General features: G+C 39.9%; 1 protein-coding gene and 2 non-coding genes across 4 annotated transcripts in view; all 3 read right to left on the bottom strand.

Moving 5' to 3' along the window:
- Positions 1–21,868, bottom strand: part of LOC125770157 (matrix metalloproteinase-2) — a 287,900-nt gene that overhangs the window by 196,766 nt on the left and 69,266 nt on the right. For both annotated transcript variants that reach the window (XM_049439501.1, XM_049439500.1), the window contains 2 exons: positions 7,678–7,779; positions 7,400–7,593 (listed from right to left, as the gene is read on the bottom strand). In XM_049439501.1, the coding sequence (XP_049295458.1) occupies positions 7,400–7,593; positions 7,678–7,779 (296 nt within the window). The remainder of the gene's footprint in view (positions 1–7,399; positions 7,594–7,677; positions 7,780–21,868) is intronic.
- Positions 7,886–7,958, bottom strand: Trnar-acg (transfer RNA arginine (anticodon ACG)). Its single transcript has one exon. It is a non-coding gene; the product is annotated as a tRNA-Arg (tRNA).
- Positions 8,756–8,839, bottom strand: Trnal-uaa (transfer RNA leucine (anticodon UAA)). Its single transcript has one exon. It is a non-coding gene; the product is annotated as a tRNA-Leu (tRNA).

Below are 21,868 nucleotides of genomic sequence, written 5' to 3'. Positions count from 1 at the left end.
ATATAAATGACTTAGTAATTCAAGGATCTGAAGTTCTGTAGTGCTCAAATAAATGAAGATTTACTGAAAAAATATTACCCAAATTAAGAATATTTATTCTAAGTTAGTTTTCATTTAAGAAATCCATAATTTCAATAATATTTTTTTTTTAAATTGTCTTAAATTTTATTAATAAAATTGGATTCTAGGTATCCGTATGCACGGAGAGGTCCGCACACTACAGACCAAATTTACAATAGAAAATGTGGCAAATCAGTACGAGCTTCACAAAAACCGAAAGAACCCAAAATCTTTTAGCATGGTTAATGGGGACGCCCGGTGGTTAAATTCAACAACCGCGTTCGAATTGCATCGTAAATGATCTCGTTGATTTTAAGCACCATCACTACCGACCACCACCAACAACCTACCGATATGTGTTTGTAACATTAGATTTGCTACCCGTACTCGGGTGCCAAAAAGCTAACACCTTCTGCAACTGCTAATGGTTTTTTTGCCCCGACCCAATTCTCGTTCCCTCGTTTGCTGCTACCGATCCGTCCCGTGGTCGGACGGATGGTTCTGCTGCAATCAGTCGTTTGGTTTTTATTTTTTTCTGCTTTCCACCCGCATATGTCTACCACCCGGAAAAGGGCAAAACCTCTCTCAAAGGATACGGGGCGACCGGAAAATGAAACCGACCGAGTAATGGTATCACGTCTGAGAGATTAATAAAAGCAAAAACACACTGAAACGATACAACTACTGCGAGATGTTGGGCGGAAGGAAGAGCAGAAGGAAATGTTTTGGGTGCGCTTCGACGGGTTCGTGTGATGGTCAATAAAACAAAACAAAAAAGCCCCGACGCTAGGGGGCAAAGTGTCGTGAAGGCGAACGGCATCGAACGGAAATGGATAGTTTTCCCACCGAGAAACATGCTCACTCACACACAGACACGCAAATTGTAGAGCTTTTGTCGAGAAAATCAACTACTAAAAGTCTGCTGGTTTTTAGTGTAACATAGCCACGATACACCGAGTCTTAGTTTTCTTTTGTGTTTTTCCTTGTGGTTTGCCAGGATTGATGGGATAAGAACTCGGTGCAAACAAACTCGGTTTGTAGATGAGGAATAACACGACAACAATGGAAAAGTGTGTGATGAAATTAAAAGGATTGACATTTGCCATTAGGGAAAATGTGGGTGGTAAAATAGGGGGGATGAAGTTTAGAAATGGTGGTCGGTTTTGTGAAACTTGTACACAATCGTAAAAGATATAAATTTTACCATTCTCTACTTCGAGACTCCAGGACACAGGAGACAGAGGGATAGTAATACGGGAGGAAAAAAGGTTAATTGTACGGCCCCATGAAGTGATGGGCGCGACCTCACAATATTGTAGGGGAACCCCATAAATTCTGCACTCGGATGTCATCGGTTGTGTGTCCTCGTGTGTTTTGCAGGATTTTTTTTCGATATCCACAACCTACCCACCAACACTCTCAACCCTAACGCGACGATCACGCGCACGAACCATTTTCCGTAAATCTAATAAAATGAAAATCCATCTAATGCCTTCGAATGGGTTAGGTCATCGGGAGCATCACACAGACACACATACAAACACTTGCACCCAGGCACGGTTTGACATAAGTCGGGCCATGTCAACCACACGAGAGCCGGAAAATGTCGTCCCATCGAACAACATGCTTTTCTTTCCTATTTCAACCGTAGGGTGGCCACCGCCGCTTTTCCTTCCACCTGTTGCTTTTCTTGCTTCTTGATTGAAAATGGATGGGTGGCGGTGGTAGAGATCCAACCCATGAGTGGATCCATCGATCCATTAGGCCACTCATCAACCATTCTGCAATGGCTGACTGTGGCTTGGGCAGGTAACGCAGTTTTGAAAGCGAGCAAGGAGAATGGACGGTTTGGTTCATCGTGTTGTGATTTAATGCGGAAGGATAACCTTTTTTTGTACCAATTCATTTCCTTGTTTGTTATGTTATAAAATGCGATGCAAGGTATGCGCGATATCGTGTGCTATGCCACGTGTCTGTTGAGCCAAGAGTGTGATGAACACGAATTTAATCTGCGTTTGACATTGATTGGATGAAAAAGGAGGTGGCTTGCTTATTCAACAAGCTGTGGAGCAACTACTTTATTTTAATCTGCGTCTAATAAATTTATTTTAGTTACGATAAATATAGACGCAATGGTGTAGGAGTAGTGGTACCGCTCGTTCACATAATAGGACCATATACCGAATCCTATTCGAAGCAATCCAACAGTAGGTATTTTAAACTTTTAAACTATACGTAAATTAAAGTTGATAAAGATAAAGATAGAAGAAATCCCAGGGTATTATAGGTCAAGACCTTCGTGATTATAGTGTAACAACGAATAACAAATGCTGGTAATATAGAGGAATAAAGTCTCCTATTATTCATCCGTTGACGGCTAATGAACGCTAGGAGTGAAAAGGTATATACAGTCGTCCCATTCGAGTTTTAATTGTATTGCAGCCTTATTATAAATAAATAAATAACTAGAGGCAGTAATGCTAGAAGGCTACAAGGCAACTTGGAATTTCTGGGAATGGGAATCGAAAAAATAGCCAAGATCCTGGAATAACCTAGCTCATCTTAAAAGCTAAAGTTATATTCGTTTGTCCCGACATGAGATAACCATGTATTTTCTGAAAAAAAGTTTGTTGAGTTCTGGGTGAAAGGCTCTACATCGTCCAAGGAAAGTTATAAAAATTCCTTTTTTGTTGTAACCCAGCACAATTCTGACGTTAAATAATCGAATTGCTATCGTAAAAATCGTTCTCGATTGAAAAACTGATCAGACTCAATTCTTATTCGAACAAAAAAAATGTCGATTCTTAATAATAACTTTTTTACGTTCAACTATTTTTTCTATCGTTAGTATTTTAACTTAGGATAACTGAGGGATTCTACCTTCATCTGTAATGAACCGCTCTCGAGAGTTATACGCTCTATTTATCAAATTATTTTTTTCATTTTTTGTATCTTCTTCATCTTATTGAAATAATTTAATACTGATCTCAGCAGCTGCTCAAAAGAGCTGTGAATTTTTCCGCATCCTTCGAAACTACTTTGTGGCATTCTATTATATTGTGTTTGAGTCCTTCCATTTTTCCGCAAAAATAACGTGAATAACATAGGAGTATAATGATATCTTAGATTTCATCCATTTCCCAAAATATTAAATATAGCAAGCAGGTCAAAATTGCATTATTCATCCAATATTTATAATACAATTAATTAGAATTAATTTCTCTTCTCTACAAAACAATAATCTAACTCGATAGTAACTACCAACACAGGCACTAGTCGCGATGATTACACTTAAATTTTTCCCAGAATTAAAGATAGTTCCTCATCATGCCTTTCGGCACACAAATATCACGAGGGAAGACTCCCCTAAGCTGTCCAAGAAGGTCCTCCCCAAAAATTCACACCAATAACTGTAAGGGGTTAGCCCACAGGACAGTTTCGGGACGGTAAGGATGTTTCAATGAGGCAACAAAATGCTTTCAACGAATGCTACAGAAAGCAATTAAAGCATTTTCCCATGGGCAGCCCTGGACACTCCCGGCCGTCAGACCATCGGACCGACATGCCCAGGCCGACATCAATATAAGAAGGTCGAATCCCATCATTCTTGGTTTCCTGCATCAGCTTCTGCCCTTTGCATGCGGCAGCTGCTACCGAAGATTGGTCCCACGGGAGTGATGCTAAACCCTGCCAGAGTTGGCGAAGAAAAGCGACAAAGATGGAATGCAACAGCCAGCCGAGTGCCAACCTAGTGCACGACTTTCGTTGCAGGGAAACCACCTGAAATGGGGCACAGGAAAAGTCCTCCGACAAGATGATAATATTACATTATATATTAATTATTGTTATTAGTAGCAAATTGCTTCGGTCGCTTCGGTCGCTTCGGTCGCATCGGGACACCGAGGGAACAGCCCAGCTCCAAAAAGCCCTACCGCGTGACGGGACGACCGGGTTCTATGTGTGGGTGTGTGCCTTAATGGAAAATATGCTTATAGCAGAAGATTTTCGCCCCCCGAAATCTAATTACAGTCGATATGGAACGCGCAGAAATTAAAATTCGATTTCGACGTTAACGCTGCCACCCATTGCTACACGGACAAGGTGAGTTGGGTGAGCGTTAGTGGGGTGAGGCATGCGAAGGTGGCAGGAGGTGGTTTAGTTTTAGTACTCAATCCAATGTAGAACAATCGTTTCGAGTGGACTATTTTTTTATTGCCGATTATTGAAATAACACTCGTTCAGGCCTTTACTTCGGAAGCCATTGACAATTATATTTCACACGTATCTACTCAAAATCGATATTGGCACTAAAAAATAATAGGGTCGAACATTTAAAAAACCTTGTATTAAAAAAAGGCGATATGCTAATATGTTATGTTGTTATCATGAAATAAAGTTTAATTGGCAAAAATGTTTTAATTATCCGCTAGTTATCTTTGTTTTAAGTAGAAATTATGAACATTTTTAAGTGATAATATACAAAATCTATTTTTTTTCTTATAAACACTCTTTGTTGTATCAAATGTAAATTCAACTACCTTGATAAATAGAAAGAAAACACTTTTTTCCTTGCGAAAAATAAAATATACCGTTCTTTAGTGAAAAATAGCTTGTAAAGATGAAACAAATCATATATTTATAATTTTATTATTTTTGAAAAGATTAGATTGACCAAACATTCTGAAACACTTAAATTTAGAAATATGAACAAACTGCTATTTATATAAATTAAACCGCTATTAGTAAGTTAATTTAAGCAATACAGGAATACAACATGTTAAACAAACATACAAAAACATAAAGAAAGAAATAAAGTTCGAAAAAGATTGTTACGCTGTTTAAAGCAGCGCAAATCTATTATCTACTCAAACTACAAAAAATATATTAACTGCAATAATGATTCCAACAATGAATAATGAAAAATAAATAAAAAAAAATAAAAAAAATGATAATAATGAATAATAATGATTCCAGTTTTCAAGTCGCACAACATTGTTTAAATTTATAAAAATGAAACAAAATAAAAAATGCTTTGAAATAGGCATTAGACTTTTGGCATTAGACTAATTCTAGCCATTTACATAGTTTTTTTAATCTCTCTTTAATCTTTTAATTGCAATCAGAATCGAATCGTATCTTCCATACTCTCAATAGTCTACATTTAGGCGTAAATATGTGAAAATATGATTATAAATTACTTAAAATTAGTAGAGTAAATAAATCATAATTTAATAGTTTTTAATGAGTCATGAAATGCATTAATTAATCATTATTCTACTTTGACATTTCCAGTAAATTGTAACATAAAAATATATTCTAAAAAACGCATTTAAATCCATACAATCCATATCAACGAATGTCACTGTGAAGCCATCTAAAAAAATATCACAGAAACGCACACAGGAAATCGCCAACCAAGTAACAAGAAAAGGTGAAACAAAACCATACGTAAAACAATCATAACATTTCCAAACAATTACGCAAAACGCAACCCACAGCCAGCAAAACTTTTTCCACCGGTTTTGCAAACACGACTGCATTTGGAAATGTTTACCAAAACCCCAGAAGGACCCCTCCTCATGCTAAATACACTAAAGAAAACACTTGTTCACCAAAGTATTCGTTAACGGCAAAGTTTTGACCTTTTATCATCCACCCTTCCTGGGTGGGTACCGTTTCCCAAACCACCACAATGCATATTGCTGCATTAGTTACTACCTCCACCCCCCGGGGGGGTTCAATTCATAAACTTAAACCTCCGTTCAAACCGCCGTTAAGTTGTCACATTTTTCACTTGAAGGTTTCCGTGAAATGTGGTGTTTTGGGGGTGCAAAATGCAAGGAAGGATATGAAGATATGTTATGCAGCGGCAAGCAATTCATTGGTTTTGTGTTGCCAGAAACAATTGCTTTCCCCGCTCCGGTCCGGTTTGTGACCACTGCCTTACCTGCATCTCAACCACACTCCAGTTACGATTTTTTGTTGTTGAAGAAAAAGTACCACAAACTATGTCAAACCCACACCAACCGGCCTGAAGCGGACGTATCTTACGTCCGATGAATCCCTAGCGACACAAAACGTACATACTGGGGCACGTGGCTCCACGTGACGTGGTTCTTTCTTCTGCACGTGATGTAAATGAAAATGGTGAAAAAGGGTATACACGGGGGGAAGGGCGGTGGGACCTTTCCGAACCAGCTGTTGCATGGATTCAGTGTTTTAAAAGACTTCGGAGCAGTGATAGTCTTCCGACAAAACGTGAGTCCATCCGTTAAACGAGCCAGCGTGCTTAGAAGGCAATAAGTAGACAAAACAGCATCTGTGTATGGAACATCCCCGAACGCAGGCCACGAAAACCCCAAACGCCACTAATCCAACAGGTGGTTGACCAAGTTGCACCAAAAAGGCGTCCCACAGTTGGCGTCTGGGCATTAGTTTTGAAGATTCCAAAGTCTCAGCTTTCAGAGGATAAATCGGAGGAAAACTTGATGACCAAAGAAAGTGGGTGAAAAAAAGCAAGACAACCAACGAAAGGAGTGTTGGACTTGCTTTTAAAGTTTGGTGCTTTTAAAAACCCCAACAGGAAGAAAAGGAGCTGCTAGCGGTTGGTACATTTGTTTGAGTTTCTCGCTAGCCTACCGTACCGTAGCTTCTTTTCGGCTCTCGTCCAAGCAAGCAAGTGACTGGCGCGGTCTGTTGTTTGCGATTGCAAAAAAAAAAACACCCCAGAAGCAGATGGCTTCCGCTCAACCACCCGAAAAGAGGATGTCAATTATCCGTACTTCATTAAGCGCACAATTAGCACCGGAAGATGAAAACGAGGACGAGCGCGCGAGCACTGCACAAACAAAATCACTCAACTTGTCAATTCGATTTAGCTGTCTCGACTGGTCTCCCACACCTCCGGGACCAGGTCCAGGGGAAAAGCGTTTATACCCCCACCCACGATAGGGTGAAAACCCTTTTTCCTTTAGCAGTTCAATTACATCGCGCACATCCAAGGAAAGTGCATTGGATCGTGCACTGGATCCAGCATCGTCATCCATCCGCTTTCCTAAAATGTTAAGTAAACAGATGGAAAGCTAAACCCCCGATCTCATCCTGCTTGGATAGCTTGACAACTCGCGCACACCAAAACAGGAGATGCTTGCCAATTTGTTCCTGTCAAGCGAGATGACGCGCGGCACGTCAAGGGGAAAAGTGCCACTTTTCCAAATCAGTTACGAGGTTGATTGTGTTTTAATTTAATTAAGTAATAAAATTGAGTATCGGAGCGCACGCGACGCACTTTCGCGCTTTATCCGGAGCGGGTTTAGTTATTCCATCTCAAGGTTCTTACCTCCAAGTTACGATGGGATTTTGCCACTTCTGGCCCTGGATGATGTATCTGCGGATCCGGGGTCGCACGCGTATGCTGATCGAGGGTAGGAAATCTAACGAATCGGACACGTCCGGTGCACCACAGCGTGGCTTTTGCATCAGTTCCAGTGTGTCGTCGTCGATTGTTCCCGTTGGGTTGAGACCACCGTATGACTAATGATATTCAAAGCAGGAGAAAAAATACACCGGAACATATGTTACAAAATGATATTACTTTAAAAACAGTAAATAACTCACCTGAAGCATTCGTACCGCAGACTCTAGCTCGTCAATAGTTCGCAGATTGCCCGTTTCGATGTTAGATTTTTCCAAATATCCATAGCGCATCAAATAGCTTTGCTGTAAATATAGGGAGGAAAACACATATTATTAACGAAATTGTTAAATTTTCAAACAAGTATTTCAGAATTAATAAAAAGAAAAACGAAAAAAAGTTTCTCATCTTCGATCCTGCCAGGAGTCGAACCTGGAATCTTCTGATCCGTAGTCAGACGCGTTATCCATTGCGCCACAGGACCCGCTTGTGAAACATGACGTTAGCAACACTACAGGTTCTGCGTCGCAATTCTATGCGCTCTGTTGCGCATACGCTCTCTTGAATCAGAAAAAGTCACAGCGTTACAGAGAAGCGTTACGCGACAAACTGGCTGTGTTACACGACAACCTACCGTGATTCACAAACGACTTGCAACAAATGTGCTGAAACAGTTAACGATCGTAAATGTTTTTTTTTTCAATAAAATGAATTGCTCATTCGTTTTACTTCTATTTCATTCAAAAACAAAATTGAAAAATGTGCTAAAGGCATTCTTTTCGAAAACGATAAATCGTTAAAAAGACTTTGTATTCTGAAAAATTCTATGTTTTTTCCGCAACAATTATTATCAACATTTTTCACTTTCAAATGCAGTTTGTAACTTTTTATTTGCCAAACTAGAGCTTGTGTAACTTAAGATTCATTATGTTTATATTACTTCAAATTATAATATAAAGATGTAAAATATAAAGGAATAGATTAAACAGTTATTTCATACTTGCAAAAAACAAAACTGGTATAGGTTGATTAAAAACACTTTGTTGCTAATCGATTTATATTTTTCAAACCCCTGCTTGTATATTTTTGAATATTTCTTACTAAAACAAACAGATTTTCTTTCCTAAATGAACCAGCAGTCATTAATTTTTTATCTAATTGAACCCACAGCTACTACAATACAATAACTTTTTACAAACTATTTTTGCAAGCAAGAACGCACCTAAATTAAATATCTTCACAAAAGTGAACACAACTTTATCCATGAACTGAAATAACTTCTGTCAGAAGTGGGGTTCGAACCCACGCTCCCTTACGGGAACCAGAGCTTAAATCTGGCGCCTTAGACCGCTCGGCCATTCTGACTTGGCATCCACAAACCGGAAAGTAAAAATTTTCCAGCATGCGCTAACCCATCTTGTCCTTCCCAATATTTTACCAACAGAACAATGAATTCGGTTGTTTGAAACGATAATCTTAGCCCAAACATTTTCATCTAGAAACATTTCAATGGGGAAGCCATATCAACAAGTTAGCTGGATTTATTGCAACCAGCAGTGAAGAAACTCATGTAACATAGTAGCCAATAACTGCCAATTTGACCACTCACGGACAAGCAAAACAAACCAATTGGCACCAAAGCAGTTCAAAGCAAAGTCAAAAATTACTTACTCCTTTTCACTCGATTACTAGAAGCGAAATGAGGATGGTGTAGATGAAAAGCTCTGATGCCAATCTGTAAAGTGTCTAGCCGAACGATTCACCACCATTGGGAATTGACCTTTTCGTCCATCCACCTAAACCGACCCACGGCATCGATGGACAACACCCGTCTTTTTTATCTTTCTCCGATGAACAACCACTAAACGGGGAATCAATTCTTTCGCAATTGAATTATGACCATCAGTCTTTGCAAGTTAGTCACCGTGTACAAGAGCAACGAAAACATACCAAGAACAAGGACTTACGCCGCCACAATTGAAACGAAACGATAGAAAGTAGTAGTGAGTAGTAGTAAAAAAAAGCCACTCTGTCTCTTCGTACGTGTCCTTTTACCATCCAACACACACAGACACACATTCTATGGTACCGAGTGTCCCCATCTTCCGGGTGGATCAATTGGCAACCATTGGAACACACAACCAGTTGCTTTACCTTCCTCATTTTGCATCCTTTTTGTTTGTTGTCGTTGCTGTCTATCCGACCATCGTGTCAATTACTTTCACAACTTGCCACACTGGTAGCGTTCGGGAATTGGTAGGTCCTTCTCGCTTGGCGTTACATTTTTCCTTCCTTCTATCTTCGCGTGCTCACTTGCGGTCTTAATTGAATTGTCTCCCGAAGCCAGTTCATGAACCGCCCCCACCGTAGCCCTCGACAAGTCAACACTGGACGCGAATTGGCGCCAGGTTTCTTCATCGGGCACCGCCCAAAGGGAGATTTCACCGACAGCAATTAAATGCAGCCCCGGAACTGCACGCAGTTTTAATTGATTCGTTTAAGCGAGCTAATAAATTTCATGCCATCGGACCAGGGAAAGGAATGATTGGAAACGATTAAATTATCGAGTTATTGTTATGTTCGTTGTAATTTTTTTCCCTTCATCTACGGTAATTTTAGTAACAAATTTTCTTCCAAGCAACCGTATGTAAGTATGTAGTATCTTAAATAGCAGTGTCTCTCTAGTTGTATGTTACACCATCACAATCTATCCTGTCAGAAACATCCGGTGACACAACATGGGTAGACTTTCATTCCCGGAATTTGGCGGAAATCACATCATAAAAGCTTTCAGCAACAATTTCCGCCCTTGGTTCAATGATTTTTTGCCTAAAGTGGCGGATGTACGATGACTAGAAATGGGAAGAAACGGGAACAAAACGATATTGCAGCAAGCGGAAAGGTAGTGTTCTCTTTTTAGTCTTTCGTCTTGTTAAAAATGGTCCTATCGAGGGTAGAATTTTTACCGACACTCGATTAGTGATACCGAAACCAATGTCAGCACCCTGAAACCAGTTCCAAAAGTCTCAGTTCGATTGAACAATTTAAAAGTTCTATCAGAATCGAATGACCAAGAGCAGAAAGTAAGAAGGGAGAAATCCAAAAAACCACCCTTCAGAATGGTTCAAAAGAACACTAAAACGAACGACAACATTCACCAACGGTTTGCCAATATAGTTTGGCAGCGTATAAAGCAGAATTGGAAGCTGGAACATGCTAAAACACTATTAAAACAGTTTCCAGGGATTTACCCGACATTAGACGGGGTTGGTGTTAACGGTCAAATCACAAAATCCAACGATCTCTATCCTTGGCAATCATCCTTTCTCTAGCGAATCATCATGAAATCACAACCAGATGGAGTGACAGAGAGTGGTATCATGGCGTGTCGGTCTACATCCCAAAAAAAAACCGATAAATTCACCCGTACACACCGATTTGCATATCCTTTTCACCCTGGATCTTAGGTCTTTGGATACTGTTCAAAATAGAAAAGGGAGCAACTTCTGACGGTGGAAAAACTAACGAATCAACCAAAAAAAAAATGTCAAAAAAGCATAGCCAGTTTGCGTATCGTACGAATTGGACGACTTGCCCTTTCGAGAGTTTGATCATAAAAAGCTACGACGGAAGCTCTACGAATATGGGCCGTTTCGGGTCTGTTTTGTGGTCCATTTAGTGTTTGCGTCGGTTTGGAATGTGAAGTTATCGGTATTGTTTGATGAAAGCATTCTGACCACACACAGTACTACCACAGTACTCCCGGTGGAACAAGTAGTAAATGGATATCCGATCATTGGAGTTGGAGAACAGAGGTTCAAAAAGCAATTCAACCTTCTCATGTTCGACAGAGCGGTTGCCTTTGGTTGGCGATGAGATTAGAGCGAGACTTTGTAGAAGGAGGGTAATAGGCTCAAAACAAGTAACGCAAATCATACAATACGTCAACATGTCCATTTATTCTATTCAATTAATACGTCGTATCGATAAGTCTTTGATAATGGTCAACCTGGTCCATTTCCTCTGTGTACCGCCAGAAAGGATACTCCACAAATCCTTGTCTTATGCTGCTTTATTAGGGATTATCCTTTAAGCTCTCAATTGAAAGCAATTGTCACCTTTATACACACGTTCTGTTTACGATATTTTCACCTCAAAACGACCTAACAAACAACTTTGATTGTAGAATTTTCACAAACAGTACCCATTTGGTGCTGACTGACCGGTTGTCCAAAGCACGGGATTGAATGGGATTTCTATAAATAACCCTTAAGCCATTAGATCCTTCGACCGATTCTCGGCTCATGTTCCATTATGTTCCCATACCTTGATGTGCGGTGATAAAATGTGTTCCGGGAACCGATTACTGTCCGATAAGGATTATCGAATAAAATGCCTACCAGGTATGTCGCTGGCAGAAATAGAATGCTGGCAGGTGAAGGTGATGGAATCGCGCGGTTTGGAGAACCGGTGGAAAGACACAGCACAACTAATAGTTGTCACATCGGTCAATAAACGACGTGCTTTTAAGTGCTCTTGGCGGACAAATTCTAAGCGAACGCTTCACACCGTTGGCTTTATATCCTGAATCTCATACACACACACAACTTGTGTCCACCACAAATGATGATGACTTTGGGAGCGTTAGTTAAAATAATGCCACCAACCGAAGTTGAGGGAGTGAGTGCCAATGAAGGGACAATAACATGTGTACATACACATACCTGAAGCATGCCTGAAGTTGGCATCATTCCATGGGTCAAAAGTTAAAGGCTTTTTACAGGATTCTCTCCCTTCTCAACCTCATACACTCTGTTATCCCTTAACTGTGCGATACAAAATCGAAATTGGCCTGATTGAGATTGATTTCAAGTGGATAAAACTCGCAGCAGGTGGAGCAAGGTAAGCAATTGTGTGGGAATTGCTGAATAGACCTGCCACAACCGGACGCTGGTGCACGGCCAGACGATCGGTTGTGAACGATATGGATTTTATTTATATTGTTAACTGCATATCCACACACACACACACATACACACACAAACCTACACGACATGCTGGACAATCTGGACTATTATTTTGGTCCTTAGAGCAGGGATTGCGCATTGACATCGTCATCACCCACAACAAGCGCTCTCAAAACGTTCAAGTGCGGCTTTTTAGACGAGCCGGCCTAGTCGCTTGCCGTCGTTTGGGCATCCGTCCAATCCATACGTGGGGTAATCTGTAAGCTAGAATGCACGGCAGGACACTCGCCAATGGGTGCCCCCTATATTGATTGACACACTCGAAAACGACCACTCGGGGCACGGTCGGGCATATCGGGCAGTACACACCGAGAGCATAAATAGAATTGTTTCCATCCATTGCACCGTATCACCTTGCCTGACCACAGCCAAATGCAAACCGAACACAAAACAAAAACCCAAACACCGATCCGGGTCAGCGCAGAGTCCTGCAAGTGACAATGATGCCAATCGCACCCGTAAGTGATGAATGCTTCAGCGGTGGGTTAACTCTCCCAACTGTCTTCCATCGATCGCCCCCCCCCCCCCCCCCCCCCGGAGAAACAAATGACAGTTGCGCACAGTTTGTAAAACAATGTATACTATTTTTTTTACTCGTCCCAAGCCTTTCTATTCATATCATGTCCGTTATTTTTTATGATTCGTTTCGAATGACTAATTACTCTTCCGATGGGGATTGGCTCCCTTCCCCCCTATTCAAGAGTGGAGACAAAAGCACTCGGCTCAGAGTATCACTTCATAATGCGAATGGTTAATCCGAACCCGTTGGCCGGTGTAGGAGGGATCGATCGGAAGTGCATAAAGCTGAAGTCATGATTTCTAGTTGGTACGTGGTTTTAATAACATTCGGTGAAGCAGTGAACGTGTTATACCTCGTTAGAATGAAATCATCGTTCATTAAAAAGAAAAACTTCAACGGTATCGTTTTCGATTTTAAAGAGCTAAATACCACGGTAATTGAGAATTCTCATGAAGAGAAAATATATTCCCATGAATGGATGTTTAAATAGATATTGCAAACTAGTTCGTGAAAAAGTTTTGGGGCATTTGGAACTTTAAAACACTTTTTTCTCCAGTTTTTTTAATTAATTATTTATATATTTTTTCTTTATCCTTTCTACGTTTTGTGTTACTAAATCTTAAAAGGACATGATTTCCCATAAATTGGTAATTAAACAACCAGTTTTTTGCCATTTTCTGCGGAGAGATTTGGAACCATACCTATCGTGTGGAGAACGACACTAATACCACTTACTCCATCCGGATGATCGAATGTGTACAATTTAATTTGCGTTAATGTTTGAATACGACATCTGAAGCGAGACCACAATTGCTTGAAAATGTGTGTTTTTTGTGTGTGAAAATGTGTGTGACATGATTTATTGGACGGTATGTTAAAGAGGTAGTTTTACTTAAGACTCATGAGTTTTATTTTTTTTTAGTTTACACATTCTTATGAATTCTTAAACCTCAAGTGTAACATTTGTTTTAAGAACAACAGCAATGCGATTTAAGTCAATTTGAAATTTGTTTCAATTAAAAAAAAACCCAATCGAAACAACAACGACTTACCGTCGAGAGCAGAAACCTACAAGATCTACGTTAAAAATAGCATTTCTCTTACTTCATCACCACAAAGGGAAAAAAAAATTAGATTGCGGTGCAGGCACGTCAGAAAAATCCGTCACGTCCTGTTTGCAATCGATTTTGTGCCGCATCCAGCCATGTCCTACCGATTCCCGACAGTTGAGCATCGCGCACCGACATCTTGACGTCAACGGCGATGCACTCACGATAGAGGAGAACTCCATCGTCTTGCTTGTCTAATGGCCACAAGCCGAGAAAAGAGCTTCCGGTACCGATGGCAACATTAATGGTAACAATGGCAATGAGGTGTCCTCACTTCAGCTGAATGTGTGCCCTCTTCCATGTACCGTGCAAGTCGGACCTTCCATCCGTAGCTGCATCACAAAAATGCACGTTCGCGGCTTTAAAAACAAAATTCCTTTCGATACAACCCGGGGAAGGGGAAGCGGCTTCTTGGTCGTCAGGCGAACATGAACGCACCATCCTTAAACCCAGTTTACTGGCAGAAGGCGGGAACGACGAGTTAGAATGATTCAATTAGTGCTCTACGTCAATGATAATCAATTTACGCCTTTGCTTCCGTTTCCGTCCGTATCCATCCTGTTGCCACTACTTCCGACAAGGGCAGAAAAGGCCAAAAGGGCAATGGTGTTGCCTCTTTCTCTCTCTCGCTCTGGGAAGTCGCCTGCCAGCATACCATTTTTCAAACGAAAACATAGACGATCGTCTCCCAAAACGGTTGGCAACGAAGGTTTCCATCACCTCGCGAGCGACCGTTGAAGTTGCATGTTGCTACATAGTAATGTTCGGTTAACAAGCTGCGGCCCATGGGAGGAAAGGGTCGTAGAGTGCTAAAGGGCCCACCCATACGACACTCTTGAAGAAAGCAATAAGAAACTATGGCCCTGTGTTTATCCAATAACGATTATTGTACCATAAAAGTAATGTCGCGCACTATTGATTTTCTTCGGATCCTTTTTCCACCCCCCCGCGATCGGGAAGCATCGGGAGACAAAAAGGATCCTAACGTCTCAGGACAATGTTTTTTTTCTCGTTCTTTAACAACAAAAAACAAAACCGAAAGAAAGGACCCTCCCATACTGTCCATCACGAACTGTTTTCCGCGCGTTTATAGGGAAATTTTACGACATCGAATCGCTTTTATGTGATTTCCTTTTGCTATCGCACCGACACGGTGGGAGGGTTCCGTGGGCAGGGAAAATACTTGCCAATTTTCTTCTTCCCATTGCATTGCGGAAAACTTCCGTTGCAGAACTTATGCAGCTAACGAGCCATCGCACAAAACCCTTACATGTGTTCTTCTGGCTCATTTGCGCCCGGAGTTTTGCATGCGAAATAGCGCAACGTGGTGGAAAATCGTGAAACACTTTTATCCACCGCATGTTCGATTTTCCGCCGATCGATCGGAAGGGAAAATGCGCTTTCCCGCTCAGTGCGTTTTACGAGTACGTGCGCATTTTTAATGGTTGGTCAGCAAAGCGCATAAGAAGAAAGTGTCGGCAAACAATTTCATTACACTTTTATGTGGCGGTGCGTTAATTTGCATAACATTCTTTGTGGTGGGATTTTCAAAGGTGTCAAATGAAATGCAAAAAAGGGTTTCTCTTCAATTTACCTCAATATATTATTATTAAAATTACAATTACTTTAAAGTTTTATAAATAATTTGTACTCTTGCTTCTTCTTCCTTACTAAAAATGATGTTTTTTCTCATTTTCATTATATTTCAATTTTTTGTATATATTCGTTTAAATTAATAAAGGAAGTTGTTAATTTTTATTCTTTTCAATTGTCATTTATTTAGTTTCATTGTTATTCTTTCGAATTTTCATTCGTTCTAATTTTGTTTTTAATTATGTCACCTTTTTGTTGTCCTTTTCTTCTTTATGTTTTTACAATTTTTTTAAAAAATAATTATTATTACGGCATTTAGCCATATTGTTAATTTGTTTACTTGTTGAAAGATATTGTTAGATATGACTAACAACAAGCAAATATAGAAAATAGATCTCTCGCAAAGCTTATATTATCTCGTGATTTTTATAAAATAAAAAGTAACTTTAAAACGATTACCTAAACCCTTTCCCATCTCCTTTCGTTTCGGATCCAATTAACAAAAGGCAAAAAAAAAATATTACAGAAATTTAACAATTCTCGCTTCTTGTTTTATAGATGTTGTCAGATTTTGTAATTAACTTAATAATCCATCCAATTATTACGTCCTTCAAATCGTACGTGCCTGTTAGTGTTGACTAAGCGCATGAAATGCACGCAAGTCAATCAAATAGTCGCTTGCGAAGACTTTCATTTGTTAAAATCAACATCAAATAACACACCGAATTAAATTTCCTGAGCAAGAACAAAAAAGCAACTCTGGAAAATAAAAATCCCAGTAGAAGAAAAGAAGCCAAAAACAACGATTTTCCATTCGACTCCCTCCGTACAATAGTGGATCCGCTTTGCCGGCTATTCTTGAAGCGATTTGTTCTTTGCGGATTTTATTTCCTTCCTTTCGAGTGCAAAACAATACTTTCACTGCATGTTTGCAGCTGGTTAGTTTTGGGCAGAATGCAAGGAGCAAGTAAAAAAAAAGTATCCAACATCGCTAAAAGTGACTTCACTTTCGCCTTAACTCCGTCAAGAACCAATCTGGCCGAAATAAGCCATTCCCACTGGAAAGTGGCACATTCTTTCACTTCCTTTTCTGCCGCACCCCGGTGTGCCAAGGCCAGTGTGATTCTCCACACTCTTCAAAATGCCGGCAGAATTGCCACGGATTTGGGGTTGGGAAATCTTTATCAACTTTGTCGTTTGACGCTTTCGGTTGCGATTGTGGGAGTTGAAACTGGCGATAGAGAGAGGGAGAGAAAGAGAGAGAAAAATAGCGCCATACAACTGCAGCAGCACACAAATGCTGGAGGAATGGTGCGAAAATGTCGTTTCGGTGTCGTGAAACAACTACTCCATCCCCAAAAACAAGCAACATACATTGTGCTTCACGTGCAGTTGCGAGGACCCGGTGCAGTAAAAGAACTATTTCGCACCGAAGGCGATAAGAAGATTGCACTTTTTATCGTCCTAAGAGCAGGGCGCGCGACCGACATTGCTGCTACCGAAAAGCAAACAAAACTTCGCGTTCCTTCCCGTCCATGGCTTGATGGACTCTCCACCATCGGGGAACCATTCTATGCTCTGATCTGTTCGTTAAATGTTACCATGTTTTCACAAACCGCTTCCCGATTCCGATTCCGTCCCCGATGACCACTGTGTGGGGGAAACCCTTCGGGGAGTCTTTTCTCTTTGGTCACCACAATATCATTTATTGCTTTTCAACTAACTTGCAAGCAAATGTTTTTCCAACCGGAGGAAATGTGTTTTTCTTTTTATTCTCACGTTCCATCAATGGCCAACGGGTTGTTGTAGGAGGTGGAATCTTCTGTAGAGTTTTCGGGTCGTTGTTGTTTTTGGAATCCCCTAAAGTGCGGCAATTGGACATACAGTGTTGCTATAGTAATTCTGAGTTAAACTAAGCTTAAGTAAAGTAACGCTAAAAACATTTCTCTAATAAAATGTATTTGTCTTCCAAAAATGTATTTTTAGAGACAATTTTATTTCTTTTAATAAAAATATTCTTTTAATGCTTTATTTTCATAATATCATAATACAATAATATACAACAAGTAATCTCGTTATTTAAAAATTGATAAAAACAAACCTAACAATTAAAATAACTTAGTAAATGCAGCTAATTATTTAGCTTTAATTTTTGCATTAAAAAAACAATATTTGATTTCTGTTAAAAAATACAAAACAAATCAGCCACAAGGTCATAATATCAAGGCGAAAAATAAAAACCAAAATAATCATCACCACCTTAAAACTCGAGCAATTGATAAAAAGATAAGACGATCGTAGAAATTATCGTACACTCGTCATGCAAAAAAAAAGAAAAGCTCAGTGCAGCTATGTGATGCACACAGCACGGAAGGAAAATTCTTTTCTCACGAAGAAGGTATCGAAGAGACATTTTTTTTCTTTTTCCAGAAATTTTCTACCAAATGTCCACGAAAGGAAAGGTGGCAGCTTGGTTGGTTTGCTGATATTCATCTTCACTCCTGGCGACATCGTCAGCATCATCGGCGATGTGTGCAAGGCGATAAATATTTATGTGCCTTTGTGTGATTTCATGGGGCAACACAATCGTCTTCGGGTACGGGTTTGTTTGGCGAGTGGGACAAAAAAATGAAACTTGAAGTACGAATACACATAGAACGGAGCTAGGGCTGGGAAGGATCGATCACATCACCCACCATTGGCCATACTGTGGCTACATCGAAAAGCGATTCTGTAGAATGAGAGACGAAAATGCATTTCGAATATGGCGAGAAAAGCATTTCTTAGCACCGGCAACCCATTAACGGACGAACGCTCCTCTTACAAGCGGAAGGAAAATCGGGTTGGTTGAGCAAAGAGCAAAAAAAACACCCTGCAACCAACCTTAGTTTTCGGTGTGTAAAAAAAAGAAAAGCAGGAAAAAGTGTCCCGTTTTTATTACTTCCAGCGAATAATGGTTTATTACGCTATTGCGACATTCGCAATCAGTGATTTTCTTTCCACACATTTTTTTGCCTCCTTTTCCTACCATCACAAGATGCAAGTAAAATGCGTCTTTATTGACACGTACACATACACACACACACATACTCTCATTGCTTTCCTTTTCGTATGCATCGCACAAATCTAACGATTTTCTGGTACCAAATCCCAACCCATGCTATCGGTCGGATAGAAGGAACAACGGAAAGCAGTGTCAATTTGATTGCGAATTTATTTGGTTATTGAACCCAACAGGGTCACCCTCGAGTCTCTTTCACTCACGAAAAGGGATCCTCAGTGGCCCGGCGCGATAACGATTATCCGGTCTGGTCGCGTGGTAAAAATGTAACAAAAACACACGGCTGAAGTAGTCTTCCACGTGCGAGGAAGAAACTCCTCCACATGCCACACATAGTATGATTTTCCTTAATCCATCCAATCCGACAAACATTATCCCTTTTCGGTAACAAAAAAAAAGGTCGAAAACAACGCGCCAACCCACAAAAACCCTCAACCCCCCGAAGTGTTTTGTACAAGTTTATGCATTTCTTTGTTCTCACCTAAATCAGGTTTTATGCGACAAACTTGTTTATTCCCTTTTACGCCACCCGGGCACATCCTTCAGGGCTACAGCAAGGGGAGCTTTTGCTGCTGGCGCCACAGAGCAAGCGGATTATAAAAGAAAACGGATTCAGCGCTTTCTTCCAATCCTTTGGAGGGCATTTAACGATAGTTTTGCGTTTTGTTTGTGCTTACTTTTGTGACTTTTTCTGGCTGCATTGCTCACTTTGCTAAGGTATCGTTTTCCCATTCTGGATCTTGAAGAGTTTTCTTTGGTTTGGTTTGACGACCAGCAGATAAACTGATTTTTTTTTTGGGTATGAATTTTGCCCATTCCTGTAAGTGCAACGATTGTCATAAGAATGTAACGATAAAGATGCAAAGGATATAGGATAAAGCATGATTCACGCTGAAGTACGTGATAATGATTAACGAATGCGTAAATTGGATCGTAAACGATACGGATGGAGAATGCTAACAACCTAAAAGACGTACACAACGATAAGATTTGGCTGTGTTTGCAAAGTACCTTTATTATGACTATAAAAGGAAATGAAATATTTAAACATTTCTATATTTAAAGAACGTAAAAAAGTAAAAAAATAAAAACAATATAGAAAATAAAAGCAATTTAATTTTGTTTAATTTACAAAAAACACTATTATCAAAATATCGATTTATAACATTAGGTAAAGAAAATAACAAATGAAACTAAAATAAAATTATTAAAAGAATAGACTAAAGAACTTCAACATGAAAACAAAGACAAACATAGACAAGAACACTTTTTTTAATTGTAACGAAATTAAAACACGATAAAAGACATAAAACTAAATTAGTTTGCAAAACAATCAAACCACAAGCAAAATAAAACAATGTTCTATAAAAACTGGCACCGCAAAAACATGAATAGTTAAATTATTTATTTTTTATTTATTTAATTATATGATTACGGCTTTTGCGTATTGTCAGCCACAGAGAGCTGAAGTAATTATAATTTTCGCAAGGCATTTCCTCCTTGTAATTTGCCTTATCCCGGGCATACTCGGTTAAATAGTTAAATTAATTGAAACAAAATTCAAGTTATTTTTTTTATTACATGATTACGGCTTTTTGCCGTATTGTCAGCCACAGAGCCACAGAAAATTCAAGTTATATTGTATTATTTAAATTGTAACAAATAACTCACACAATTTGCTCCATAAAATGAATAATACAGCAACTGCTCGCAATCAAGTAAAATTCCGTAATATCGTACTGTAACAAAACATTGGATTAAAACCAACCATAAAGATTCTATGGCTAGTTCTAGCCCACATACACACAACGCAAGCAACGCACAACAATCACTGACGGTCGCAATCGACGGACTGCTGCTATTCTGGAAAGCTTTATCGGCAATTAACCGCCATAAAAAGCCGGTAATTACCGTTAACATTACGCACGTTTACGGTTTACCTACTTTAGTCTTTCTGGCATAAAGCAATCGAGTGAATGATACACTTACACATACACCAAGAGTGTACACAAAAAGAAAATAAAACATGGCTTCTTAATTGATGATACGCAAGCAAGTACCCTTTCCAGGCCCTCCGGCCTTCACGCGTACCTGCATGATTAATGATCATAAACGCAACAAAAATGTTCGCTGGAATTGAGTCAGCTGCAAGTCGTCGTACTGTTGCTTCCATATAATACATCGCCACCCACATAATAGAAGTGGACAGATTCTCTTTCTCCTTCCATTGGTGAACAAAAGCAACAAACTGTTGCCCAAATTTTCATTAACACAATCCCACCCGTGCGCCCGTTTGCATAATTAATCATCGCCGAAATTACCTCCGTTATGGGAGAAATCAATAGGAACAAGCAAGCATGTGGTGGCGCTGTTCCTTTTATGCACAATAGCATAATGGCATAAAGGTGCATCAGCCATTTCATGGTATATCATCGCGATACGATAGCTTTACCGCTGTATGAAAACTACTTACCATTGACTCAAGCAGCATTGACAAAATGGGGAAGTTTACAATCCTTCGCCCCGTTATAAAACCGGGGTTCCACTCAGGAATGCATTACGTGTGTTCGACATCATGCAGGCAAGACTCCCGCAACCGACCGGCGGCAACTTAAATGAGATCCCGCATCGGATATTACGAATGCAGCGCGCCGGTGCCCATACACCGGCGTAGATATTGAAAACTGCCGCCACCATTTTCTGGCATCGCGAGGAAAATGGATGCTCGGTGGTAGCGACATGCAGATTTTCTCCTGCCACGGGCAATAATAAAGACGACCGCAAGATGCATACGCGAGGAATGGTATAAAACCGTTTCAACAGTAGCTTGGTTGGGTGAAGGGAAAGTTTTCCGAAACAAGCAAATCAACTTTTCTCATTTTCACAAGTCAACGAGCATTGTCAACGTGCTTGCCAAGAGTACCGACAATAGGCGAACAAGTTTTTGGCTGATATAACTTCCGACTAGTGCGGAAGTGTTGGGTGTTCGGATGTCAAAATAGATCTTAAGAAATGTCAACGAAATGAACAAAATTACACGCAAGTCATTCTATTGAAAATATAATTACATTGCGAGAGCAGAAT

The sequence above is a fragment of the Anopheles funestus genome, chromosome 3RL, assembly GCF_943734845.2.
Source record: "Anopheles funestus chromosome 3RL, idAnoFuneDA-416_04, whole genome shotgun sequence".
Taxonomy (NCBI): Eukaryota; Metazoa; Arthropoda; class Insecta; order Diptera; family Culicidae; genus Anopheles; species Anopheles funestus.
The sequence above is the reverse complement of the archived record's forward strand: the minus strand, read 5'-3'. Positions and strand labels throughout refer to the sequence as shown.